This window comes from Doryrhamphus excisus, chromosome 3, assembly GCF_030265055.1.
Source record: "Doryrhamphus excisus isolate RoL2022-K1 chromosome 3, RoL_Dexc_1.0, whole genome shotgun sequence".
NCBI classification, from domain to species: Eukaryota; Metazoa; Chordata; class Actinopteri; order Syngnathiformes; family Syngnathidae; genus Doryrhamphus; species Doryrhamphus excisus.
This window is the reverse complement of record NC_080468.1, coordinates 18,204,488-18,227,435: the sequence shown is the minus strand read 5'-3', so window position 1 is coordinate 18,227,435 and position 22,948 is coordinate 18,204,488. Positions and strand designations below refer to the sequence as shown.

The 22,948-nt window shown below is 48.6% G+C and overlaps 4 protein-coding genes across 17 annotated transcripts in view; 2 read left to right on the top strand and 2 right to left on the bottom strand.

Moving 5' to 3' along the window:
- The first annotated feature begins 195 nt into the window (after positions 1–195).
- gcc1 (GRIP and coiled-coil domain containing 1) lies at positions 196–4,084 on the top strand. The gene is made up of 3 exons (XM_058069225.1): positions 196–329; positions 546–1,561; positions 2,764–4,084. Exons 2-3 carry the CDS (start codon positions 587–589, stop codon positions 4,018–4,020), a joined length of 2,232 nt encoding a protein of 743 aa, XP_057925208.1. The 5' UTR covers positions 196–329; positions 546–586; the 3' UTR covers positions 4,021–4,084.
- On the bottom strand, positions 1,046–9,994 carry dennd6b (DENN/MADD domain containing 6B). 4 transcript variants are annotated; one of them, XM_058069229.1, is made up of 20 exons: positions 9,749–9,991; positions 9,466–9,504; positions 9,348–9,390; positions 9,169–9,278; positions 9,020–9,100; positions 8,848–8,953; positions 8,689–8,768; positions 8,565–8,624; positions 8,326–8,381; positions 8,132–8,254; positions 7,971–8,066; positions 7,795–7,889; positions 7,652–7,717; positions 5,357–5,421; positions 5,198–5,287; positions 5,073–5,126; positions 4,897–5,006; positions 4,729–4,831; positions 4,589–4,663; positions 1,046–4,498 (listed from the first exon to the last, which is right to left on the bottom strand). In XM_058069229.1, the coding sequence occupies exons 1-20, from the start codon at positions 9,881–9,883 to the stop codon at positions 4,376–4,378; spliced, it is 1,710 nt and encodes a 569-aa protein (XP_057925212.1). In that variant the 5' UTR covers positions 9,884–9,991; the 3' UTR covers positions 1,046–4,375. The 4 variants fall into 4 exon arrangements, 3 of the variants coding, with proteins under 3 accessions (XP_057925212.1, XP_057925210.1, XP_057925211.1); XM_058069227.1 differs by having other exon boundaries at positions 8,848–9,100; positions 9,749–9,994; XR_009129201.1 differs by having other exon boundaries at positions 4,423–4,498; positions 4,919–5,006; positions 8,848–9,100; positions 9,749–9,994.
- lta4h (leukotriene A4 hydrolase) lies at positions 7,395–15,667 on the top strand. The gene is made up of 19 exons (XM_058069226.1): positions 7,395–10,569; positions 10,988–11,118; positions 11,196–11,316; positions 11,398–11,466; positions 11,526–11,630; positions 11,696–11,748; positions 11,817–11,889; positions 12,623–12,763; positions 12,829–12,852; positions 12,918–12,988; positions 13,047–13,158; positions 13,220–13,364; positions 13,428–13,531; positions 13,595–13,665; positions 13,771–13,825; positions 14,789–14,884; positions 15,159–15,241; positions 15,308–15,412; positions 15,483–15,667. Exons 1-19 carry the CDS (start codon positions 10,420–10,422, stop codon positions 15,607–15,609), a joined length of 1,836 nt encoding a protein of 611 aa, XP_057925209.1. The 5' UTR covers positions 7,395–10,419; the 3' UTR covers positions 15,610–15,667.
- The window catches only part of LOC131126556 (F-actin-monooxygenase MICAL3-like), a 22,052-nt gene continuing 9,206 nt past the window's right edge, over positions 10,103–22,948 (bottom strand). For 3 of the 11 annotated variants that reach the window (XM_058069217.1, XM_058069214.1, XM_058069222.1), the window contains 10 exons: positions 22,589–22,718; positions 22,279–22,484; positions 21,753–22,208; positions 21,586–21,665; positions 18,512–18,583; positions 18,091–18,141; positions 16,889–17,131; positions 16,608–16,819; positions 16,460–16,533; positions 10,103–16,381 (listed from right to left, as the gene is read on the bottom strand). In XM_058069217.1, the coding sequence (XP_057925200.1) occupies positions 16,233–16,381; positions 16,460–16,533; positions 16,608–16,819; positions 16,889–17,131; positions 18,091–18,141; positions 18,512–18,583; positions 21,586–21,665; positions 21,753–22,208; positions 22,279–22,484; positions 22,589–22,718 (1,673 nt within the window). In that variant the 3' untranslated portion in view covers positions 10,103–16,232. Of the gene's footprint in view, positions 16,382–16,459; positions 16,534–16,607; positions 16,834–16,888; positions 17,132–18,090; positions 18,142–18,511; positions 18,584–21,585; positions 21,666–21,752; positions 22,209–22,278; positions 22,485–22,588; positions 22,719–22,948 lie in introns of those variants that run through there. The other 8 variants (XR_009129200.1, XM_058069216.1, XM_058069215.1 and 5 more) reach the window with 8 other exon arrangements.

The following is a 22,948-nucleotide window of genomic DNA, read 5'->3' as shown; positions in this document are numbered from 1 at the left end:
ACGTTCAACGTCCCTCGGAAATATCGGACACTAACACTCAACAAACGAAGATAAATTTCGGGGGTCAGTTGGGTCAATATGTACTATATAACAAACCCAACAATTCACCTTAATATTGATAAGGTTAATAAGGTAATTATTATAGTGTCACTGCGCAAGTAAATTATCTTTCAAGTGGTTAAATCCTGTAAACCTGAACGCACCATAAGCACCGCCTACTTCACTTCCGGTTTAAACCAACATGGCGGCGGCGGTTCCACCGACGGCAGCGTTTTCGTTTGTTTTCAGACAAGTTGTCCGGATGTTTTCAAGGAATGGATGATGTGAGGGTAAGGGTCGGTTTAAATGTTCATCTTTACAAGAAGTATGTATTTATTTGACTTGAAGCACTTTGCGTGTGTAATGTAATGTAAAGTTATGTCAGCTAATGTTTCTAATGTCTGTGGCGGTGGCTGGTTTTCGGTGGCTGGTGGCACCCGGAAAGAAGGAACTGTCTATATCAGGTTTATCTATCTCCTAATGGTGTGACGGCTTCTTGTCCACAGCGGCTCTCACGTGACACGCTGGCTCCAGTCTGATTGGAGGAATGGAGAAGTTCGGGATGAGTTTTGGGGGCGGTCCCAGCAGGAAAGAGCTCCTGGAAGCTGTGGAGTGCCAGAAGAAGCAGCTGGTTCAGTACCAAAGCCGCTTGAAGGACGTGGTCTGTGCATACAAAAGCCTGCTGAAGGAAAAGGAGGCCCTGGAGGCCAGTCTGAAGGTCTTAAGTGTGTCCCAGGATGTTGAGCAGAAGCGGGAGCGTTGGGACGAGGCCATCGTCCTCCGGGAGGAAGGTGTGGAAGTATCAGCAGAGACTCCAGAACCTAGCCACGAAGTGACAGAGGAAGCTGTAGGAGAGCCAGGAGGTCTTAACCCCACGGAAGAGAAGGCTGTTGAGAGCGACAGTGTGGGGGCGGAGCTGCGCCAGGCCCCACCTACTCACGATGAGGAGGCGGAGCGCCGAATCATGCAACTCAAGAACCAACTGGGCACGCTCACCAATGCCTTGGCCACCGTGACGCAGGAGAAGTCTCGCATGGAGGCCAGCTTCCAGGCTGACAAGCGCCAGCTGAAGCAGGAGGTGGAGGAACTGCAGGACCGCCTTCTTGCTGTGACCACGCAGCAGGAGGCGGAGCGGCGTGGCCTCCAGCAGCAGTTGGCAGAGAGCCGCGCTCGCGTCATCATGCAGCAGCACGAACGGGAGCGGGAGCAAAGCGACCAGTTGCAGCAGCTGCAGGAGCTGCAGAAGATCCTGCAAGAGGAACGAGACCTGCGACAGGACACCGAGCTCCGCCTCCATGAGGCCAACGGCGTCCTCCTCACGGCCTCGCACGCCACGGACCGCGGGTCTGAGTTAGAGGTTGACTTGAGGCAGGCGCGAGAGGAGCGAGATGATCTGAGGAGAAAGTTTCAGGCTGCCAAGGAGGAGCGGGAGAAGGAGGATCCCAGACTGGAGCAGCTCCAGCAGGAAGTCTGCCAGCTGAAGCGGCGTCTCCAGGACCAGATACACGACCAGAGCCACAAGGTGAGTCTAAAACCCTTTCCAAGCAGGTTAGCTTAAAGGTAAGGCTGACGCCATCAAGGTCCATCGTTTATGCTACGCTTTGGAAAGCCCAACAAGATAGGACATCGTTCCAAATAAGCTCAGCACACAGGGACACATCAGGGACTGGAAACCCGGCGCTTCACCCATTTCCGGGAAAGAGCCAGCAGCTAGGACTTGGGAGGTGCTGATTGTCATCTCGACCGTGGAGCGATCCGGTGAGCGGTGAAGGTCACGGCCTGATGAAGGCGGCAGGATCCTCTACAAAAAGCAGACACCCAATCCTGCCGCAAAATAGTAAAGTAGGAACGTGGATGAACACGACTACAAAGTCTGTTGGTGTATCATGTCTGTGACCGTACATGTGATGCTGCAACCTATTTGGTACACGCCTACACCCCTACACCCCTACACCCCCTCCCCTCCATGCTAACGCTGGTGCCAGCTATGTGCTCACGCTTTTGGCAGCACATCGATGCCCACTTCCACCTGCAGGGCGTAGGACAAAGGGGCTGACATGTACACCAAAATGCAGTACCTTAGTTACAGAGGAACCAAAGTACGTCCATTTAAAGTAGCTACTGAGGAACTAATGAGTAGCTACTGAGGAACCAAGGTACGTCCATTTAAAGTAGCTACTGAGGAACTAATGAGTAGCTACTGAGGAACCAAGGTACGTCCATTTAAAGTAGCTACTGAGGAACTAATGAGTAGCTACTGAGGAACCAAGGTACGTCCATTTAAAGTAGCTACTGAGGAACTAATGAGTAGCTACTGAGGAACCAAGGTACGTCCATTTAAAGTAGCTACTGAGGAACTAATGAGTAGCTACTGAGGAACCAAGGTACGTCCATTTAAAGTAGCTACTGAGGAACTAATGAGTAGCTACTGAGGAACCAAGGTACGTCCATTTAAAGTAGCTACTGAGGAACTAATGAGTAGCTACTGAGGAACCAAGGTACGTCCATTTAAAGTAGCTACTGAGGAACTAATGAGTAGCTACTGAGGAACCAAGGTAGCTCCATGTGGAGTAGGGAAACCCTAAGCCACCTTTCTAGTAAGGCGTGGTGTTGTGCAGCACCAAGGGTATGATGGATGATGTTAGTGGTGTACGTCTAAGCTGCTGGTGTGTCCCACACGTGTTTGAGCAGGCTAACATCAAGTGTGTACGTTTGTGCGTACAGGCAAGTCAAGAGGAGGAGCGTGCACATGGCGCAGAACTGCGGGTGGCGGGTCTGGAGCAGCGTGTGTCAGAGCTGTCGGATCTTCTGGGTTCCTGTGAGAAGGCGAGGCAGCGAGACCAGCAGGCGTCTCAGAAGCTTCGAGAGCGGATGGTGCAGCTGGACACGGAGAACAAAACGCTCGCCCTCGCCGCCTCCAGCAGATCGATGTACGACCTCAGCCTGGACGACTCCCAGCTGGACGTGACTGCGCTGAAAGAGAAACTGGCCAAGGTGAAGAAGTTGCTGCTGGCGGCCCAGAGGAACTCGCACCAGGTGCCAAACGCCAAGACCGAAAGCGAGGCGGAACCCGGCGAAGACGCCGCCACGTACCAGCAGGCGCTTCGCCAGCTAAAGGAGGAGCTGGAGCACTACAAGCTCAGAGCGCACGCCACATCCAAGAGCAAAAACCCCAAAGATGGCTGCCAGGCCCGTGAGCTGGAGGAAGTGCGTGAGCAGCTGGGGGAGCTGCGGGAGAAGTACATTAACCTGCGGCGTGACGCCGACCAGGCTGCTGCCGCACACCGCCGCCAGCGAGAACACCAGCAGCAGCACGTGGCGGCGCTGGTGCACAGCCACAGACGGGACGTGGAACGTAACGACGGCGTGCACCGCGAAGAGCTCCTGAGTCTGGAGACGGAGCTCCACAAACAGAGGGAGAGGACGATGGCGCTGCTGGAGGAAAAAGACCAGGAGCTGGAGCGCCTGAGAGCCGTGGCGCTGACCCGCGACTCCCTCATACAGAGCACGGCCCCCGCCGGCAAGACGGAAGAGAACGACCGTGCCGAGGAGGAGGGCGAGACGGACACTATCGGCCAAGCGCTGTGGCGAGCCACGCCCACCGAACCCACGCTGCTCCTGTACGCCGAGCAGCTGGCTAGAAAGGAAGTGGAGGCCGGCACGCTGAGGCGGCACAAGCGGCAGCTGGAGGACGACGTCCACCGGCTGCACGCCAAACTTCTGGCCAACGCCGAACGCCATGATGAAGAAACGCACCAACTCCAAACACAGCTGGACAAACTGATCCGGGACCACAAGCGTGAGGGTTCCAGCATGGAGTACCTGAAGAACGTCATCTTCAAGTTCCTGACGCTGCAGGACGCCAACGGCAGGCAGCAGACGCTCAACGCCATCCTCAGCATCCTGCACTTCAGCCCCCAGGAGAAACACGCCGTCCTCAGGCAGCAGGTGGTGTCATGGTGGAGCACCAACAAGAGATGACATCACTTTTTCAGAAAGGCTCCCTTAGTAGACGTCAGCGTTCCAATAAATGTTCTTCATTCAATCTTTATTATGTGGAATCATCTCTACTTCCTTATTCACTGAACCCTTGGCAGCAACACCACGCCTCATCTGAAAGCACACAAGATATTTACATCTACTTGTCCTGGGTCACATGACCACCTGCCATCTTATCCTGGGTCACATGACCACCTGCCATCTACTTATCCTGGGTCACATGACCACCTGCCATCTACATACAGTCAATGCACCACACGCATGGAGGTGTGTGTACACTGAATGCACCACATGATGGGTGGAACTTACATGGTCCTGGTGTGTGTGTGTGTGTGTGTCATTGTGCTTTGAGGACATCTTGCAGGTCCTTGGACAGTGACTGAATGATGGATGTGATCAAGGAGTCCAATTTGTTGAGAATGTGGTCTTTGACTTGCAGCTGCTGACTTCGAGCTTTCATCTGAAAGTCACAGAGTACGAGAGCTTTGACTTTGAAAGAATAGCGTGTAAGAGCTTTTACTTTGAAATAACGGTGTGAAGCGGAACTGACCAGTTTCTCTCGGAGCTTCAGAACCAAGTGGACGATCTCCACCTCAGACTTGTCCCGGGTCCATGCCAGCAGGTCCTAGGAAGAAGCCACAGGTGTTGCCTGGGTTGGAAGGTGATGGGATGGTTGCTATGACGACTCACAGCCGTGCAGATGACCTCTAGGTGCAGACTCTCCAGTTTACGTGTCATCTCTCTGTGGCGCTGGCGGTACCAGCCATCAAAGTTTGGAGATTTGAAGAACTTCCTGTGGACGGGGTAGATGTGGCGTCAGCAAAGCCACTTGTCGCGCCCGTGTCCCACCTGGCGCACCTGTACAGTCCCGTCCAATCACCTCGCAGCGCCGAGGTCAGCTGAGGGCCGCCGTGCTCCAGCATGGACATGAAGTCGTCCTGACTGAAGGGCCGGACCTGCGGGGGTGTCTGAAGACACAGCAAGTGGGCATGGTGTGGGGGCGTGGCTGCTGTGGTGTCAGAGGCGTGGCTTACCTTCCAGGGCGTCACCGACCTCTGCAGCGGCATCAGGCTGGCCATGTAGCGCTCCTGGCAGACAGGAAGCAGGGCAACGCACTTACTACGCTGCTGGGCGTGTACCCGTGACGCCATCTTCTTACCAGTGGGATGATGAAGCTCTGAGTCAGCTCCAGAAAGTGTCTCCTCAAGATGGCGCTCTGCACCTCAGACGGCCTCCTCCTCTGGATGCCCTGCGAGACACGCAACCCTCATCTTCACACTTCCTGTTGGGATTCGCCATCCGGCTGCGGCGGCGTTACCTTCAACATCCGTTTGATGAGAAGCTTGTCCTTCAGCAGGAAGCTCTTGTAGGCCGTGAAGACTCCTGCACACAAAAGCATGCAGCCTGAATGACGGGGACTTAGCATCATAATACACTCCGGCAGACGGTGAGGCGGCCCATTCAGACTTTGATTGACGGGCCTGGACCAGATTTATTTCCTGTCCCACCAACACTACCTTCTCTGATTTCACATTTCACAACATTTGCTATAAAACGAGTGTTCTAGTCCCAGCTGCAACAACACAGGGCTTAAAGTGAAAAAAAATATAAAAAAATCCTGAGCCTGAACTTTTTTGCCCCCCCCCCCCCAATAGCGTGGGTGGAGTCCACGTATATTCTAAGCACTGTTTCAAAGGATGTTTATCTTTTTGCATAGAACCACGAGTGGTAGAGCAACTGTGAGAGACAAATGGTGGTCAGTGATGAAAGAGCAAACATATTCATTAACTAGGAATACATTGACCTATTTTTTCATAAATCCACCAATGAAAAAATCATAATACTAACAGCCATAACCTGATGGATGGCTGAACTAAAAACTACTAAAACTATCAGTGAACATGAGCCCCCCACTAACTGAAGGTACCAAATACCATCCAATTCTACCCAAGTTCCCAAGCCTTACTTCCTTAAGCGTTTAAAGCCAATGTGAACGTTACGCTGTCAGCAGCCTTAACATTAGCGAGCTAATGCTAACAGGAGAACGCCCACCCCCAGAAGTAAATAGCCCAACAGATTTATCTCCTGGTCAAACTCCGCTATTACTGATACGTCTGAAACCCAGTTGAGGTGAGAGGTCGTATGTTTACAACGCAAAATACCGATGCTAACTAACTAAGTTGAGCCTCCTCCGTTGCTGGGAGGGGCGCTCTGTCCCCGCCCCCGACTGCTGAACACCAGCCACTCATTGGCTGATCCGGGCATGCAGTAGGGACTCACCAAGAAACGCTTTCTGATACGTTGTAATTGTTCCCCAATACTAATATTTGTACAAGTATTTGCTCCAATACCGTATTCGGGTTGGGCTCCACCCCTACTGCATACACTAGCTTCCAAAAACATACACCCGGCCCCCTTCATCTCTGGGACCAACTCCCGAATGGCTTGCCACCTTGTCTTCCATCCATGCGACCCTTGTCTGGGTCTACAGGTTCTTTTTTTCCCTGTTGGTCATACTGGAACTCCGGAGATCCGGCATGTCTGAGTAGGACTCTGTAATGAGCAGCTCCAGCGTTCCTGTTCATCAGAGGCCTGCTGATGGAGCTCCACCATCCCACCACGTTCAAGAAGAGAAGGCCTCTTAGCTTTAGCTAAGGAGGGCTGGCCGTGTCATATGCCTGCCATGCCTGACAGAAAATGGATATTTTATAGCCTGAGGTCTTCAACGTTTGATCAGGTGAAAACAACCTATTTCACTTTCTTTTTTTAATCCATTTAAAACAAGTTCCAAATGTTTTTTTATCCCACCCCCTTCTTGCTTTAGCATATTGTAGCTCTACCTAAAACCTCATGAAGATCCACGGGTGCTGGATGCATATTCTAGCTGGTTTCCATCCACTTCATCTCTTAAGACGTTGGCCAGGCCTGTATTACGTGATTGGTCTACCTGCTTCCATTAACGCTCCCTTCTCTCTTTAAGGACCGTGGTTCACCCAGGATGAAGAGGTCCAGCTCCATTAACGCTCCCTTCTCTCTTTCAGGACCGTGGTTCACCCAGGATGAAGAGGTCCAGCTCCATTAACGCTCCCTTCTCTCTTTAAGGACCGTGGTTCACCCAGGATGAAGAGGTCCAGCTCCATTAACGCTCCCTTCTCTTTAAGGACCGTGGTTCACCCAGGATGAAGAGGTCCAGCTCCATTAACGCTCCCTTCTCTCTTTAAGGACCGTGGTTCACCCAGGATGAAGAGGTCCAGCTCCATTAACGCTCCCTTCTCTCTTTAAGGACCGTGGTTCACCCAGGATGAAGAGGTCCAGCTCCATTAACGCTCCCTTCTCTTTAAGGACCGTGGTTCACCCAGGATGAAGAGGTCCAGCTCCATTAACGCTCCCTTCTCTCTTTAAGGACCGTGGTTCACCCAGGATGAAGAGGTCCAGCTCCATTAACACTCCCTTCTCTCTTTAAGGACCGTGGTTCACCCAGGATGAAGAGGTCCAGCTCCATTAACGCTCCCTTCTCTCTTTAAGGACCGTGGTTCACCCAGGATGAAGGAAACTAACAAGCCAACTGGCCCCGGATGAAGGCGGCGTTGGAGAGCTCAGCATGCGTGCTCACCTGGTTTGGTGTCCAGCATCTTCAGTTTGGAGACTTTCTTCACCTTCAGCTGCTTGGGGGCGTGTCCTGACAGGAAGGAGGCACACCAGGGATCGGACGGGATGGGTTTGCTCAGCGAAGAAGACATGGAGGCTAAGACTCACCAGTCATGTTTGTCTCCCCCAGTCGCAGGACGTGTGGCCAGCTGTGGAAGGTCTTGATGAAGAAGGGGTTGGTCACGCCCAGGATCACGTTGGGCCTGACGGACACAACAGCCGGCGTGAAGGAAGCTCAACTGGGGCGAGGAGGAGGAGGAGGAGGAAGAATTCGAGGAACTCACGGCGCTTGCGTCCGGGTGGTGAATTCTCGAAACTCGCTGTCGTGGATGGTGAAATACGGCCGGAAATCACAGCAGAACTTGAGAGGACTGATGGAGCTGAGGACACGGACACGGCTGACCATCGTCTGATTGGCTGGTGGCGGCGGGGTGTGTTCAGATACCTGACGAGCGCCAAGACGGTTTCTGAGGAGTCGGTGGGAGATGGCGCCATGACGACCATGGGCTCGCCGAGCAGGGTGAGCTCCCAGAGCGTCTGCAGATGGATCAGGACCGACTGGAAGCACCTGGATAGGTTAAAGGTCACCGGGTGATCACGCGTGGACACGTCAAAGACAACACCGGGCACGGAACTGACCTGAAGAGGTCCACCTCGTGTACAGAAGGCAGCAGAGTCGGTGTGGGTAGGACATTCTGAGGGTTAGAACGTTAGCATCAACACCATCATCATCATCATCATCATCTTAATGCACTGCAGGCAGGAGAGCACAGCTTAGCATCTAAGGAGGTGCTATTTTCATCATGTCAGCCTCCTGAGCAGCACGGCGCCTAAGTGGAGTAAATGCAAAAGATAAGTGAAGACGACGACTGGCTGACCTCCTTGGCCACAGATCTCACTGGACTTCCCGCTTTGTCCTTCTGACACGGAACTCTGACCTGAAGAACAGAACAACCACGTCACTGGGGGGAACTGGGCCGAAACACGACAACACACACTCACCTGTAAGACCACGCCCATCAGGGGGAGGTGAAAGGTCAGTCCAGCGGAGAGGAAAGGCCATTGGTCGATCTCGTTACACACTGCACGGAAGACATCAGCTGCAGTCAGGCATCAGGCTAGCCACGCCGCCATCTCTCAGCACACGTCTGACGTCATGACCTGTTTCCAGACACGGCTCCGACTTGTCAAAGAACTCGGGTGCGATGATGTGCAGCATGGAGTAGAAAAGCTGAACGAAGGGCAGCCTGGACACCAGCACCAGCGACTGGAACACACCGAAGGATAGCATACCGTAGCGCCTCATTTCACACGCTAGCATATTTAACAGCACCTTCTGGAAGTAGCCTCGCTTGACGGACGCATCCTTGACTTGTCGAAAATACACGTAACCATAAAAATGGGAGCTTTCACTCTGAGGAGACATGAAAACACACGCAGACTTCAAAGTGCTCTTTCCTTTCCGCTGCTCTGATTGGCTACCTGGAGGTGGGCGGGGGCGTCTCTGTTATATAGGACATCTCGGAGACGGGAATGTCTGCGACCGACCGACTGGCGCATCCTGAAGCTGAACTGCGTGTCCCCGATGCATCCTGGAAAGACTTGGACGTAAATGACAAAGGAAGGTGGCCACAGGACCTCTGAGACCTGAAGACATTTACCTGAGTACGAGTCAGGAAAGGAAAGGTAGCAAAGGCTGCTTTTCTGTGGACAAAATGGCAGGGAAAGCCGTGCTGACTAATAACTAGTAATGTGATAAGGATCATGACTTTCAGTTACCTCCTTCTCGGTCAGCTTCACGTGATGAGGGTAAACCAGCTGACAAAATAGATGATATTATTATTATTAACATACTATTGACATATATAGATGTCCATCGGTTGCCTGCTGCAATCACCGAGTCAACATCACTCACGTCATTTTCGCGTGTACCATTATATACCATTATACGTCACTTTAGCATCTAAGCACCAACATCCTGTGTGATGCCAATGCTAACATTGCCGAGCTAACAACAGCGACGCCAAGCTAACAACAGCGACGCCAAGCTAACAACGCACACCTCGATGGCTTGTCCGAGCTCCAGGTCGAAGGTCACCACGCACAGGCACTCTAGCCACGACGAGAAGCGGGCCCAAGAACGGCGACCCTCCGCCTCGTCCCGCTCTGACGAACCCGAGCCATCAAACGTATTCATGACGCCCCAGTCAGGCCTCCACCGTTCCCTCCACCGCAGTCTGAAGGCTGCTGATTATGGCGCCTCCTAGTGATCGCCGCACGCAACACACACGGGGTCGGGTGGTGGTGATATGGCTGCGTCCCAACAGCGGTCGAAGTCGGCCTCGCTGACTTCCCGTGGGACTCGCCCTGGGCGGAATCTCCACCTATTTTTTTTTACTTCTTGTTAAATTTGAGAAGATTTTATAGCGTGTTGTGGGTGATGTAAGACGCTAGACAACGATATGGAAAGTGAAAATAACTTTAATAACTAATTGATCATATTAATAGTAACCTGCACTCACAGACTACATCATCATCATCATCATCATGTCATTCTGAAAGCCATGAACTTATCATCATGGACACAACGCTTTCATCATCCTCTTCATGATGGAGCTTTTATATTGAAAAGGTGGCTGGCGGATGTGAGTGAAGCTTATTCCGGTGTATAAGTACCGCCGGCTTGCTTGCGGTGCGTTCAATCTCCGTGTGGAAGCCGGTCAAACCAGCATCATGTCAGCAGACCCGACCTCCTTCGCGTCCGCCGCCAAGTGCGTCAGCAAACATCTCAACTTAAATCTCCACGTGGACTTCGAGAACCACGTGATCCGAGGCAGCGTGGAGATCACCGTGGAGGTTCTGGAGGACCGGTTCTCCACACTGGTAATGTTACACCCTGACGTTAGCCTGCAAGCTAACGGGCTCGTTCGTAAAGATGAGGAAGCTAGCATTAGACAGTCAGTGCGATGTCCATGCTTTTTCTTCTTCTTCTTCTTCCTCTTCTTCTTCTTCTTCTTAGCAACGTGACAAGGAGGTCACGCAGAAGGAAGAAGGCAATTGACGCTCCTGAACTTTGACTGACTTATCAGCAGTGCTTTCCCAGTAACGAGTGATCTAATAACCATTCCATCCGCCGCCGTTACCAGTAATGGAATAAAACTGAGAGAAGCTTGTTGCTATTACTTGTTGCTACTTGCAGTATGACGGCCTCTTCTTCAAAATCAACTTTATTCGACATGCCAACACAATAGCACCTGTGAAGGTCTTCCTTGATGTCACCTGCTGGTTTCGTGCCTTGTAGACGTTGGACACCAGAGACCTGAAGGTGGTGTCGGTGAGCGCTAACGGGCAGGCGGCCTGCTTTACCATGGGCCCCAAACACGCCTTCAAGGGCACGCCCCTGGACATCACGCTGCCCTTTGACCTCTCAAGGTGACCCCAGCCCCTGTCACGTTCCACATGGTGGCGAGTCCTCCTCACCGCGTGTGCTGTGCTTCTGGTCCAATCAGAGGGCAGCATGTGATTGTGAGCGTGGCCTACGAGACGTCCCCCGGTGCGCCCGCCCTACAGTGGCTCTCACCTGAGCAGACGGCGGGCAAGAAGCATCCATACCTGTTTAGTCAGTGCCAGGTGTGTTGCATCACTTCCTTCCCCTTCTGGGCTTTTCCTGCCATGAAGAAGAAGAAGAAGAAGTCACGTGTTGTGTTTCAGGCCCATCACTGCAGGAGTATGATGCCTTGCCAGGACAGCCCGTCCATCAAACACACCTACCATGCTCAGGTAACACGCACACGCAGAGGGAGGGGGGGACAGAGGGGGTGACGCTGTTACCTGTCCAGGTGTCTGTCCCGAAAGAGCTGGTGGCGGCAATGAGTGCCCTGAGGGACGGACAGGAAGTGGACCCTCAGGACAGCCATCGTACCATTTACCGCTTTCGACAGCCGGTCAGTCCTCCTCATTCCCTCCTCTTCATCCGCGTCCGGGTGATAGTTTGACCTTTGGCCTTTAGGTGCCCATGCCGTCTTACCTGATGGCCCTGGTGGTTGGATGCCTGGAGAGCAGGTACCTTGGAGGCCCGAGAGGTCACGGGGGTCGCCTGCCGCCCACTTTTGACCTCTTCTGTCTTTCAGGAAGATTGGACCCAGGACCGCCGTCTGGTCTGAGAAGGAGTTTGTGGACCGAGCGGCACACGAATTCTCTGAGGTGGGTCCTTCACTGTCGCACGCACACGCGCGCACGCACACGCGCGCACACACGTGCGCACACACACGTGCGCACACACACGCGCGCACACACACACGTGCACACACACACGTGCACACACACACGTGCACACAGGCACACATTTGCGTCTGCAGCACCCTGGACTGGTGGCCAGCCAATCCCAGGGCACATAAAGACAAACAACCCCCCCCCCACACACACACACATTCAATTTGGACAATTTGGAGTGGCCAATGAAGCTAACATGTTTTTGGGATGGGGGGGGGGGAGTACCCGGAGAAAAGCCCCATGCCTGGATGTTTTTGGGAAAGTTTTGGACTAGAATTGTATTTCTTATCCACATATTTTTGTGTGTGAAATGGTCATTTTTGATTGATATTTTTTATCAGCATATTTTAGAATGACATAAAAAAATACTTATTGGCACAATCATTTTTGATAGAGACTTTCTGTCAGCATATTTGATCAGAATTATGATGAATTTATTTTTGTTTTAATTTTTTAAATATTGAATATTTTAGTGAAATGATCATCTAAAATATTTCTGGAGATATTTTTTGTCAGCATCAGCTCAGGTTTTGATCCTTTCTGTGTGCGACTGTCAACATGTTCTGTCCTACTGAAGGTTTTTGACCACTTCCTGTGAGGATGCTATTTTTGTCACGAGAGCTTCGGGCGTGTGGGTGTTCACTGCACGGCTGTTGTTTGTCAGACAGAGAAGATGTTGCAGACGGCAGAAGATCTGGTAGGACCGTACGTTTGGGGACAGTATGACATTTTGGTCCTGCCGCCATCTTTTCCGTATGGCGGGATGGAAAATCCCTGTCTGACCTTTGCCACGCCCACACTACTGGTGAGCTCACACACTTCCTGTTTGGGGTGAAGGTCAAGCGTGTGACCTTGTGCCATGTCTTCCAGGCAGGAGACAAGTCCTTGTCCAACGTGAGTCGGTGAGCTCCTCGTCTTTGGTGGGCAGGACGGGTGCTGACATCTCCTCTTCCTGTCAGGTGATCGCTCATGAGATCTCCCACAGTTGGACGGGAAACCTGGTGACCAACAAGACCTGGGAGCATTTTTGGTAAGACGCACACGCACGCTTGGCAGGGACGTCGGCATCCATCCGTGTGCGTGTGCAGGCTTAACGAGGGTCACACGGTCTACCTGGAGAGGATGATCGGCAGACGTCTGGAGGGGGAAGCGTTCCGCCAGTTCAAGGCCTTGGGGGGCTGGAAGGACCTCCAGGACTCGGTGAGAAGGGCTCGTTGCCGAGAGCGTGTGCATGGTCTTCATGTGTCTTTCTGGGTCTCAGGTCAGCACGTTTGGAGCCGAGAACCCTCTGACCAACCTGGTCCCGACTCTGCAGGACGTGGACCCGGATGAGGCCTTCTCCTCCGTCCCCTACGAGAAGGGCTTTGCTCTTCTCTATCACCTGGAGGAGCTGCTGGGCGGTCCGGGTAACGCGCGTGCTCGCGTACCATGGAGTCATTGAGCGTGTCTGAGTCCCGTGTGTCCCGCAGAGGTCTTCATGGGCTTCGTCAAGTCCTACATCCAGCTCTTTGCCTACAGCAGCGTCACCACGGACCAGTGGAAGGACTTCCTGTTCTCCTACTTTCAAGACAAGGTGAGATGCGTGGGACCGGGTCTTGTCCCCCGGAGGAGGCCTTGATGTGGATTTGTCTCTCAGGTGGACGTCCTGAACAAGGTGGACTGGAACGCGTGGATGTTTACTCCCGGGATGCCTCCGGTCAAACCCAAGTGAGGACGGGGAAGGGCTTTGGGCGCTTTGGGCGCTTCGGCGCTTCGGCGCTTCGGGCGCTTCGGGCGATGATCTCCTCTGACCCGACTCGTCTATCCTTTCAGATACGACACCTCCCTGGCCGACGCCTGCCTGGCTCTCTCGCTCAGATGGATCCGCGTCAGTCTCTCCTTAACTTTACCTTACCCTCACCTTACCTTAACTTTACCTTACCCTCACCTTACCTTAGCCTCTCCTTACCTTAACTTTACCTTACCCTCACCTTACCTTAACTTTACCTTACCCTTACCTTACCTAAACTTTACCTTACCCTCACCTTACCTTAGCCTCACCTTACCTTAACTTTACCTTACCCTCACCTTACCTTAACTTTACCATAGCCTCTCCTTACCTTAACTTTACCTTACCCTTACCTTAACTTTACCTTACCCTCACCTTACCTTAACTTTACCATAGCCTCTCCTTACCTTAACTTTACCTTACCCTTACCTTAACTTTACCTTAGCCTCACCTTACCTTAACTTTACCATAGCCTCTCCTTACCTTAACTTTACCTTACCCTTACCTTAACTTTACCTTAGCCTCTCCTTACCTTAACTTCACCTTAGCCTCTCCTTACCTTAACTTTACCTTAGCCTCACCTTACCTTAACTTTACCTTAGCCTCACCTTACCTTAACTTTACCTTAACCTCTCCTTACCTTAACTTTACCTTAGCCTCACCTTACCTTAACTTTACCTTAACCTCTCCTTACCTTAACTTTACCTTAGCCTCTCCTTACCTTAACTTTACCTTAGCCTCTCCTTACCTTAACCTCTCCTTACCTTAACTTTACCTTAGCCTCACCTTACCTTAACTTTACCTTAGCCTCTCCTTACCTTAACTTTACCTTAGCCTCTCCTTACCTTAACTTTACCTTAGCCTCTCCTTACCTTAACTTTACCTTAGCCTCTCCTTACCTTAACCTCTCCTTACCTTAACTTTACCTTAGCCTCACCTTACCTTAACTTTACCTTAGCCTCTCCTTACCTTAACTTTACCTTAGCCTCTCCTTACCTTAACTTTACCTTAGCCTCTCCTTACCTTAACTTTACCTTAACTTAGCTTTGGTTTTGCTGGCAGGCCAAAGAGGAGGATCTGGGCTCCTTCTCAGAGTCGGACATCAAGATGTTCTCCTCACATCAACTCATCCACTTCCTGTCTCTGCTCCTCCAGGAGGTAAGACTCTAATAATAATACAGTAGCAGCACTTGGAGTAGCACGAACAGTATTCATAGTAGTAGTCGTAGTAGTTGTTGTAGTACTGCTACTATTCGTGGTAGTACTGCTCCTACTAGTAGTAGTAGTAGCAATTGTAGTAGGTGTAATAGAGAAGTAGTAGTAGTGTTATTAGTAGTAGTACCAGCAGTAATCCTAATAGTTCTAGTAGTAGTAGTAGTAGTAGTAGTACAGGTGTGTGTCAGCGATGCAGTAGCAGCGTGTTGTTCTCCAGGAGGTGTTTCCCGCCAGTCACGTGAAGAAGATGCAGGAGGTTTATGATTTCAACTCGTGCATGAATTCAGAGATCCGCTTCAGGTGAGCATCGGCCCCGCCCACCCTTTCTTTCCCCGAGGGCCCGCTGCCATTGGCTGCTGTGTTCAGGTGGCTGCGACTGTGCGTGCGCTCGCGCTGGGAGGAGGCGGTTCCCTTGGCGCTGAAGATGGCGAGCGAGCAGGGACGAATGAAGTTCACGCGACCGCTCTTCAGGTATTCACACTTTCGCCATCGCACGCTCTTCCTCATCATCTTCATCATCCTCACCGTTTGTCTCCTCCAGGGAGGTCTTCAACTTCGCCAAGTACCGAGAGGAAGCGGTGCGAGTCTTCCTGGCTCATCGGGTGACCATGCACCCGGTGACCTCTGGACTGGTGTCCAAGGACATGAAGGTGTCCGTGGACCAGTAGGACCAATCACAGCACAGAAGCAGTCTTCAGCAAATAAAGGCTTTCATTGGAAACATCAGCGTGCGTCTTCCTCTCCTTCACGTGCCAACGTTACATTTTCAAACGTCCGTGTTGACACAGGAAGTTGTAAGCAACAACGTTCAAGCACGGTTGGGACACCACGGGCGGTTGGGACACCACGGGCGGTTGGGACACCACGGGCGGTTGGGACACCACGGGAGGTTGGGACACCACGGGCGGTTGGGACACCACGGGCGGTTGGGACACCAAGGTTTGGGTTAGGAACGAAGAAGATAGTTGGCACATGGACTATAAAGCCATCTAGACAATGAGACCATGTAGAACCGTCGTGAACGTGCGTCACGCAATGCTCGGTGTCAAATAGCAAGACCTTCCACATGTTGGCGTGACGTTTTCACGCCATGATGGATCCATCTTCATTGGCTTCTATTGTCTTTATTTCTACCATACGGTTTCACTCCACCGCTTCTGACGTGCGGCCCGGTTGCCACGTCTCCGAAAGGTGCGCACGTTCTCACGCCAGGTTTATTTTTAGAAATCCCCACTTTGGCGTGGGACGTCGCGTACGCAACTTTCAAGTCCCGTTTTGTCGTAAGCAAGTTTTATAAATGAGGCCCCTGGTCTTCCTGATGGTCCTGCCGTTGCTGCTCCTCCAGCAGGGGTACCAGAGCCCTCCTCTGCTCCACCACCTCCAACATCTCCTGCAGTATCCGCCGCTCCTCGAGCAGCTGCTGTTCCTCCTTCAGGTGGTCTGACGCCCCCCCCACACCAAACACACCCTTTGGTTTACTATCACCTCAGTAGTCGTCATCTTTTCAAATGATGTTACCGTCCAGCGTCATGCTCTGCCGGAGTTCCTGCTGCAGGCGGTTCTGTCGGTCTTCCAGCTGCAGGTCTCGTGCGCTGAGGGAGCCGAGGTCAGAGGTCAGAGGTTAGAGGCCAGAGAATAGGCCAGGGGTGGAGGGTCACATACTGACCAGATGAGAAGCTGAGATTCGTATCGAACGAGAAGGTTCTTCTGCTGGACCAGGTGGAACCAGTGCTGCATTAGGGTGGAGTCGTGGTGGACTGGTTTGCTTCCTGGTGACGTCTCCAGACCTTCTCCTCTCAGACTTCTCTCCACCGTCACTCCTCTGGCCTCCAGACATCGATGCTCCTCCTCCACTAGCTGCAGCTGTCTCTGCATCAGCTGACACATCCAACCTTACGGACCACCACAAAACCAGGGTCCCATCAAAACCCCCCCTGGAGGACTCACCTGGGCCTTGTGGAGTCTCTTCAGTTCCTCCTGCTTTGCCCGTCTGCGAGTGGTCCTCCGAACCCGAAGGGACATTCTGGGGTCCGGGTGTGCACGGCTGCTCTGGAAGAGGCTTTCCATCACACTCAAACTAGACGGCTCCTTCGGGTCCGCCAGAACCCCAACCACCTCCGTGGCACAGGAGGACAGTCCATCAGAACCATGAAGACTGGCTCTGCTGTTCGAACCACGTTCCTGCACAAACTGGAACAAAGTTCTCATCACCTCAAGCCGGATCTTTCTTTCTCTCGCCTTTTAGTACTTGATATACCATAGTGGTAGTACTTGATATACCATAGTGGTAGTACTTGATATACCATAGTGGTAGTACTTGATATACCATAGTGGTAGTACTTGATATACCATAGTGGTAGTACTTGATATACCATAGTGGTAGTACTTGATATACCATAGTGGTAGTACTTGATATACCATAGTGGTAGTACTTGATATACCATAGTGGTAGTACTTGATATACCATAGTGGTAGTGTATGATATACCATAGTGGTAGTGTATGATATACCATAGTGGTAGTACTTGATATACCATAGTGGTAGTGTATGATATACCATAGTGGTAGTACTTGATATACCATAGTGGTAGTGTATGATATACCATAGTGGTAGTACTTGATATACCATAGTGGTAGTACTTGATATACCATAGTGGTAGTGTATGATATACCATAGTGGTAGTACTTGATATACCATAGTGGTAGTGTATGATATACCATAGTGGTAGTACTTGATATACCATAGTGGTAGTACTTGATATACCATAGTGGTAGTGTATGATATACCGTATTGATAGTGTATGATATACCATAGTGGTAGTGTATGATATACTGTATTGATAGTGTATGATATACTGTATTGATAGTGTATGATATACTGTATTGATAGTGTATGATATACTGTATTGATAGTGTATGATATACTGTATTGATAGTGTATGATATACTGTATTGATAGTGTATGATATACTGTATTGATAGTGTATGATATACTGTATTGATAGTGTATGGTATACTGTATTGATAGTGTATGGTATACTGTATTGATAGTGTATGATATACTGTATTGATAGTGTATGATATACTGTATTGATAGTGTATGGTATAGAGTATATTGGTATTGATATGATATGATAGTATAGCGTGTACCTGAAAGGGAAAGCTGGCTTTGAAAGCCAAGGCGTGAGGAACGTAAACAGGCTGCAAGACACAAAAGCAATGATCACCATGGATACCAGTGTGATACCAGCGATAGAAGACGATACCAGTGTGATACCAGCGATAGAAGACGATACCAGTGTGATACCAGCGATAGAAGACGATACCAGTGTGATACCAGCGATAGAAGACGATACCAGTGTGATACCAGCGATAGAAGATGATACCAGTGTGATACCAGCGATAGAAGACGATACCAGTGTGATACCAGCGATAGAAGACGATACCAGTGTGATACCAGTGATAGAAAACGATACCAGGATAGCAGAGATGTAAAAATAGCAGAGGATACCAAGGGACACCAAAGGACACAGGGTGATACCAAAGGAGGATGGGGGATACCAAATGATACCTGTGCTGTCTGCTGGTCGTCTGATGACATGGGCTGGAGGTCAGAGGTCAGGTTGATGGTATCCAACCACAGCTTCATAAAATACACCACACACACACATGCATATAACATACATATATACACATGCATATAACATACATATACGTATACACATGCATATAACATACATATATACACATGCATATAACATACATATATACACATGCATATAACATACATATACGTATACACATGCATATAACATACATATATACATACACATGCATATAACATACATATATACACATGCATATAACATACATATACGTATACACATGCATATAACATACATATATACACATGCATATAACATACATATATACACATGCATATAACATACATATATACACATGCATATAACATACATATATACACATGCATATAACATACATATATACACATGCATATAACATACATATACGTATACACATGCATATAACATACATATATACATACACATGCATATAACATACATATATACACATGCATATAACATACATATACGTATACACATGCATATAACATACATATATACACATGCATATAACATACATATATACACATGCATATAACATACATATATACACATGCATATAACATACATATATACACATGCATATAACATACATATATACACATGCATATAACATACATATATACACATGCATATAACATACATATATACACATGCATATAACATACATATACATATACACATGCATATAACATACATATATACACATGCATATAACATACATATACGTATACACATGCATATAACATACATATATACACATGCATATAACATACATATATACACATGCATATAACATACATATACGTATACACATGCATATAACATACATATATACATACACATGCATATAACATACATATATACACATGCATATAACATACATATATACACATGCATATAACATACATATATATATACACATGCATATAACATACATATATACACATGCATATAACATACATATATACACATGCATATAACATACATATATACACATGCATATAACATACATATATACACATGCATATAACATACATATATACACATGCATATAACATACATATATACACATGCATATAACATACATATATACACATGCATATAACATACATATATACACATGCATATAACATACATATATACACATGCATATATGTATGTTCGTATGCTGTATATGGAGTAGTAGATGTAGGTATAGTAGATGGTATATAAGTATGTAGGTATAGTAGATGGTATATAGGTATGTAGGTATAGTAGATGGTATATAAGTATGTAGGTATAGTAGATGGTATATAAGTATGTAGGTATAGTAGATGGTATATAGGTATGTAGGTATAGTAGATGGTATATAAGTAAGTATGTAGGTATAGTAGATGGTATATAAGTATGTAGGTATAGTAGATGGTATATAGGTATGTAGGTATAGTAGATGGTATATAGGTATGTAGGTATAGTAGATGGTATATAAGTATGTAGGTATAGTAGATGGTATATAAGTATGTAGGTATAGTAGATGGTATATAAGTAAGTATGTAGGTATAGTAGATGGTATATAAGTAAGTATGTAGGTATAGTAGATGGTATATAGGTATGTAGGTATAGTAGATGGTATATAGGTATGTAGGTATAGTAGATGGTATATAGGTATGTAGGTATAGTAGATGGTATATAGGTATGTAGGTATAGTAGATGGTATATAAGTATGTAGGTATAGTAGATGGTATATAAGTATGTAGGTATAGTAGATGGTATATAAGTATGTAGGTATAGTAGATGGTATATAAGTAAGTATGTAGGTATAGTAGATGGTATGTAAGTATGTAGGTATAGTAGATGGTATGTAAGTATGTAGGTATAGTAGATGGTATATAAGTAAGTATGTAGGTATAGTAGATGGTATACGTGTAAGTATGTAGGTATAGTAGATGGTATATAAGTAAGTATGTAGGTATAGTAGATGGTATATAAGTAAGTATGTAGGTATAGTAGATGGTATATAAGTATGTAGGTATAGTAGATGGTATATAAGTATGTAGGTATAGTAGATGGTATATAAGTATGTAGGTATAGTAGATGGTATATAAGTAAGTATGTAGGTATAGTAGATGGTATATAAGTAAGTATGTAGGTATAGTAGATGGTATATAAGTATGTAAGTATAGTAGATGGTATATAAGTATGTAGGTATAGTAGATGGTATATAAGTAAGTATGTAGGTATAGTAGATGGTATACGTGTAAGTATGTAGGTATAGTAGATGGTATATAAGTAAGTATGTAGGTATAGTAGATGGTATATAAGTAAGTATGTAGGTATAGTAGATGGTATATAAGTATGTAGGTATAGTAGATGGTATATAAGTATGTAGGTATAGTAGATGGTATATAAGTATGTAGGTATAGTAGATGGTATATAAGTATGTAGGTATAGTAGATGGTATACGTATAAGTATGTAGGTATAGTAGATGGTATATAAGTATGTAGGTATAGTAGATGGTATATAAGTATGTAGGTATAGTAGATGGTATATAAGTATGTAGGTATAGTAGATGGTATACGTATAAGTATGTAGGTATAGTAGATGGTATATAAGTATGTAGGTATAGTAGATGGTATATAGGTATGTAGGTATAGTAGATGGTATATAAGTATGTAGGTATAGTAGATGGTATATAAGTATGTAGGTATAGTAGATGGTATATAAGTATGTAGGTATAGTAGATGGTATATAAGTATGTAGGTATAGTAGATGGTATATAAGTATGTAGGTATAGTAGATGGTATATAAGTATGTAGGTATAGTAGATGGTATATAAGTAAGTATGTAGGTATAGTAGATGGTATACGTATAAGTATGTAGGTATAGTAGATGGTATATAAGTAAGTATGTAGGTATAGTAGATGGTATACGTATAAGTATGTAGGTATAGTAGATGGTATATAAGTAAGTATGTAGGTACAGCAGGACACGATGTTGTAACGTTTGCGCGTGTCTTACGTGGGCGTCGGGAGGTAGAGAAGACGTTTGTTGCAGAGCGGATGAGTTCAGGTCCAATTCCTCCATCAAAGTGAGACCTCCTGTCAAGGCAGCGATGCCGACACGAATCACAAGCCGTCATCATCATCATCATCATCATCATCATCATCATGTCAGTGATCAACCACCTTCACCTGGCCGTGGAGCCCCGCCCTCATTCCTCTTGTTCCTGTTTCTGGAAAAGACCGCCTTCCACAGAGCTCTGGCCCCGCCTCCCTCCCCACGGCGGAGAGGCGGAGCCTGGCGTAGACCCTTGAGATAGCGATGACAAAAGACAGGTTGCGAGCCTGGGTCGGGTGTTTGCCGTTGGCGTCGACCGCTTCCTGCCTCTTCTGGCTCCGCCCACACTGTGTCTGCTTGCAGGAGGCGGAGCTTCCTCAGCGACAGACCGATGTCATCAAAAGAGCTCCGCCCCCTGGCTCCTACTGCCACCTCCTCAGGGGGAGGACATGCTGGGTGGACAACCCCAGTGGGCGGGGCTGAGCCGGTGTGGGAGGCGGAGTCGGGCTGGGTGAGAAAGGAGGCGGTGGAGGGCGTGGCGCGTCCGGAGAAGGTTCCAGAAGACGTGACATCACTGGTACCTGCTGAGGTGACACGCCTACTTCACACAGGGCCCCGCCTCCCACCAGGGTGCGTACAGGAAGTTACACCCACCATTGGCGCCGTCATCTTCCTCTTCCTCATGGCCTGCCTCGTCGTCGTCATCTTCATCCTCCTCATCCTCCTCCTCATCCTCATCCTCCTCCTCATCCTCATCCTCCTCCTCGCAGCCTATCAGCTGAAAGCGCTGCTGTAGCTCCTCCCCGGAGGTGAAGGCGTGTTCAGCGACACGAGTTGGCCCCTCGACCGCCCGTTCACACCTGGACACCACCAGGACGCGTTTGTGTGTGAGCAGGTATGTTTGCTGAAGGACCCGGTGAAGGTCAGGCCCGCCATGGACAGGTGTTGGACAGGCGAGAGCTACCTGCTGGCCTGCGCGTCTTCAGGTGCTCCCAGGTTGAAGCACGTCAGCGTCTCCTCGGAGATCTCGGCCACGTCCGCGACATCGTCCTGATCGTTTTCCACCTCGATCCTCTCTGGCGTCACCAGCGTCGCTGAAGACACACACACACGCCAACATAAACACACACGGATATGTACACACATACGTATGTACACATGGCAAATACACGTGTACGCGTACCAGGGGAGGAGCCCAACCCCGGTACGCTCTTTGGAACGACCTTTTTAGAACTCGGTTCGTTGGTGGATTTATGAAAAAACAACAATTTATTCCTAATTGTCATTGTCATTGTCATTGTCATTATCATTATCATTATCATTG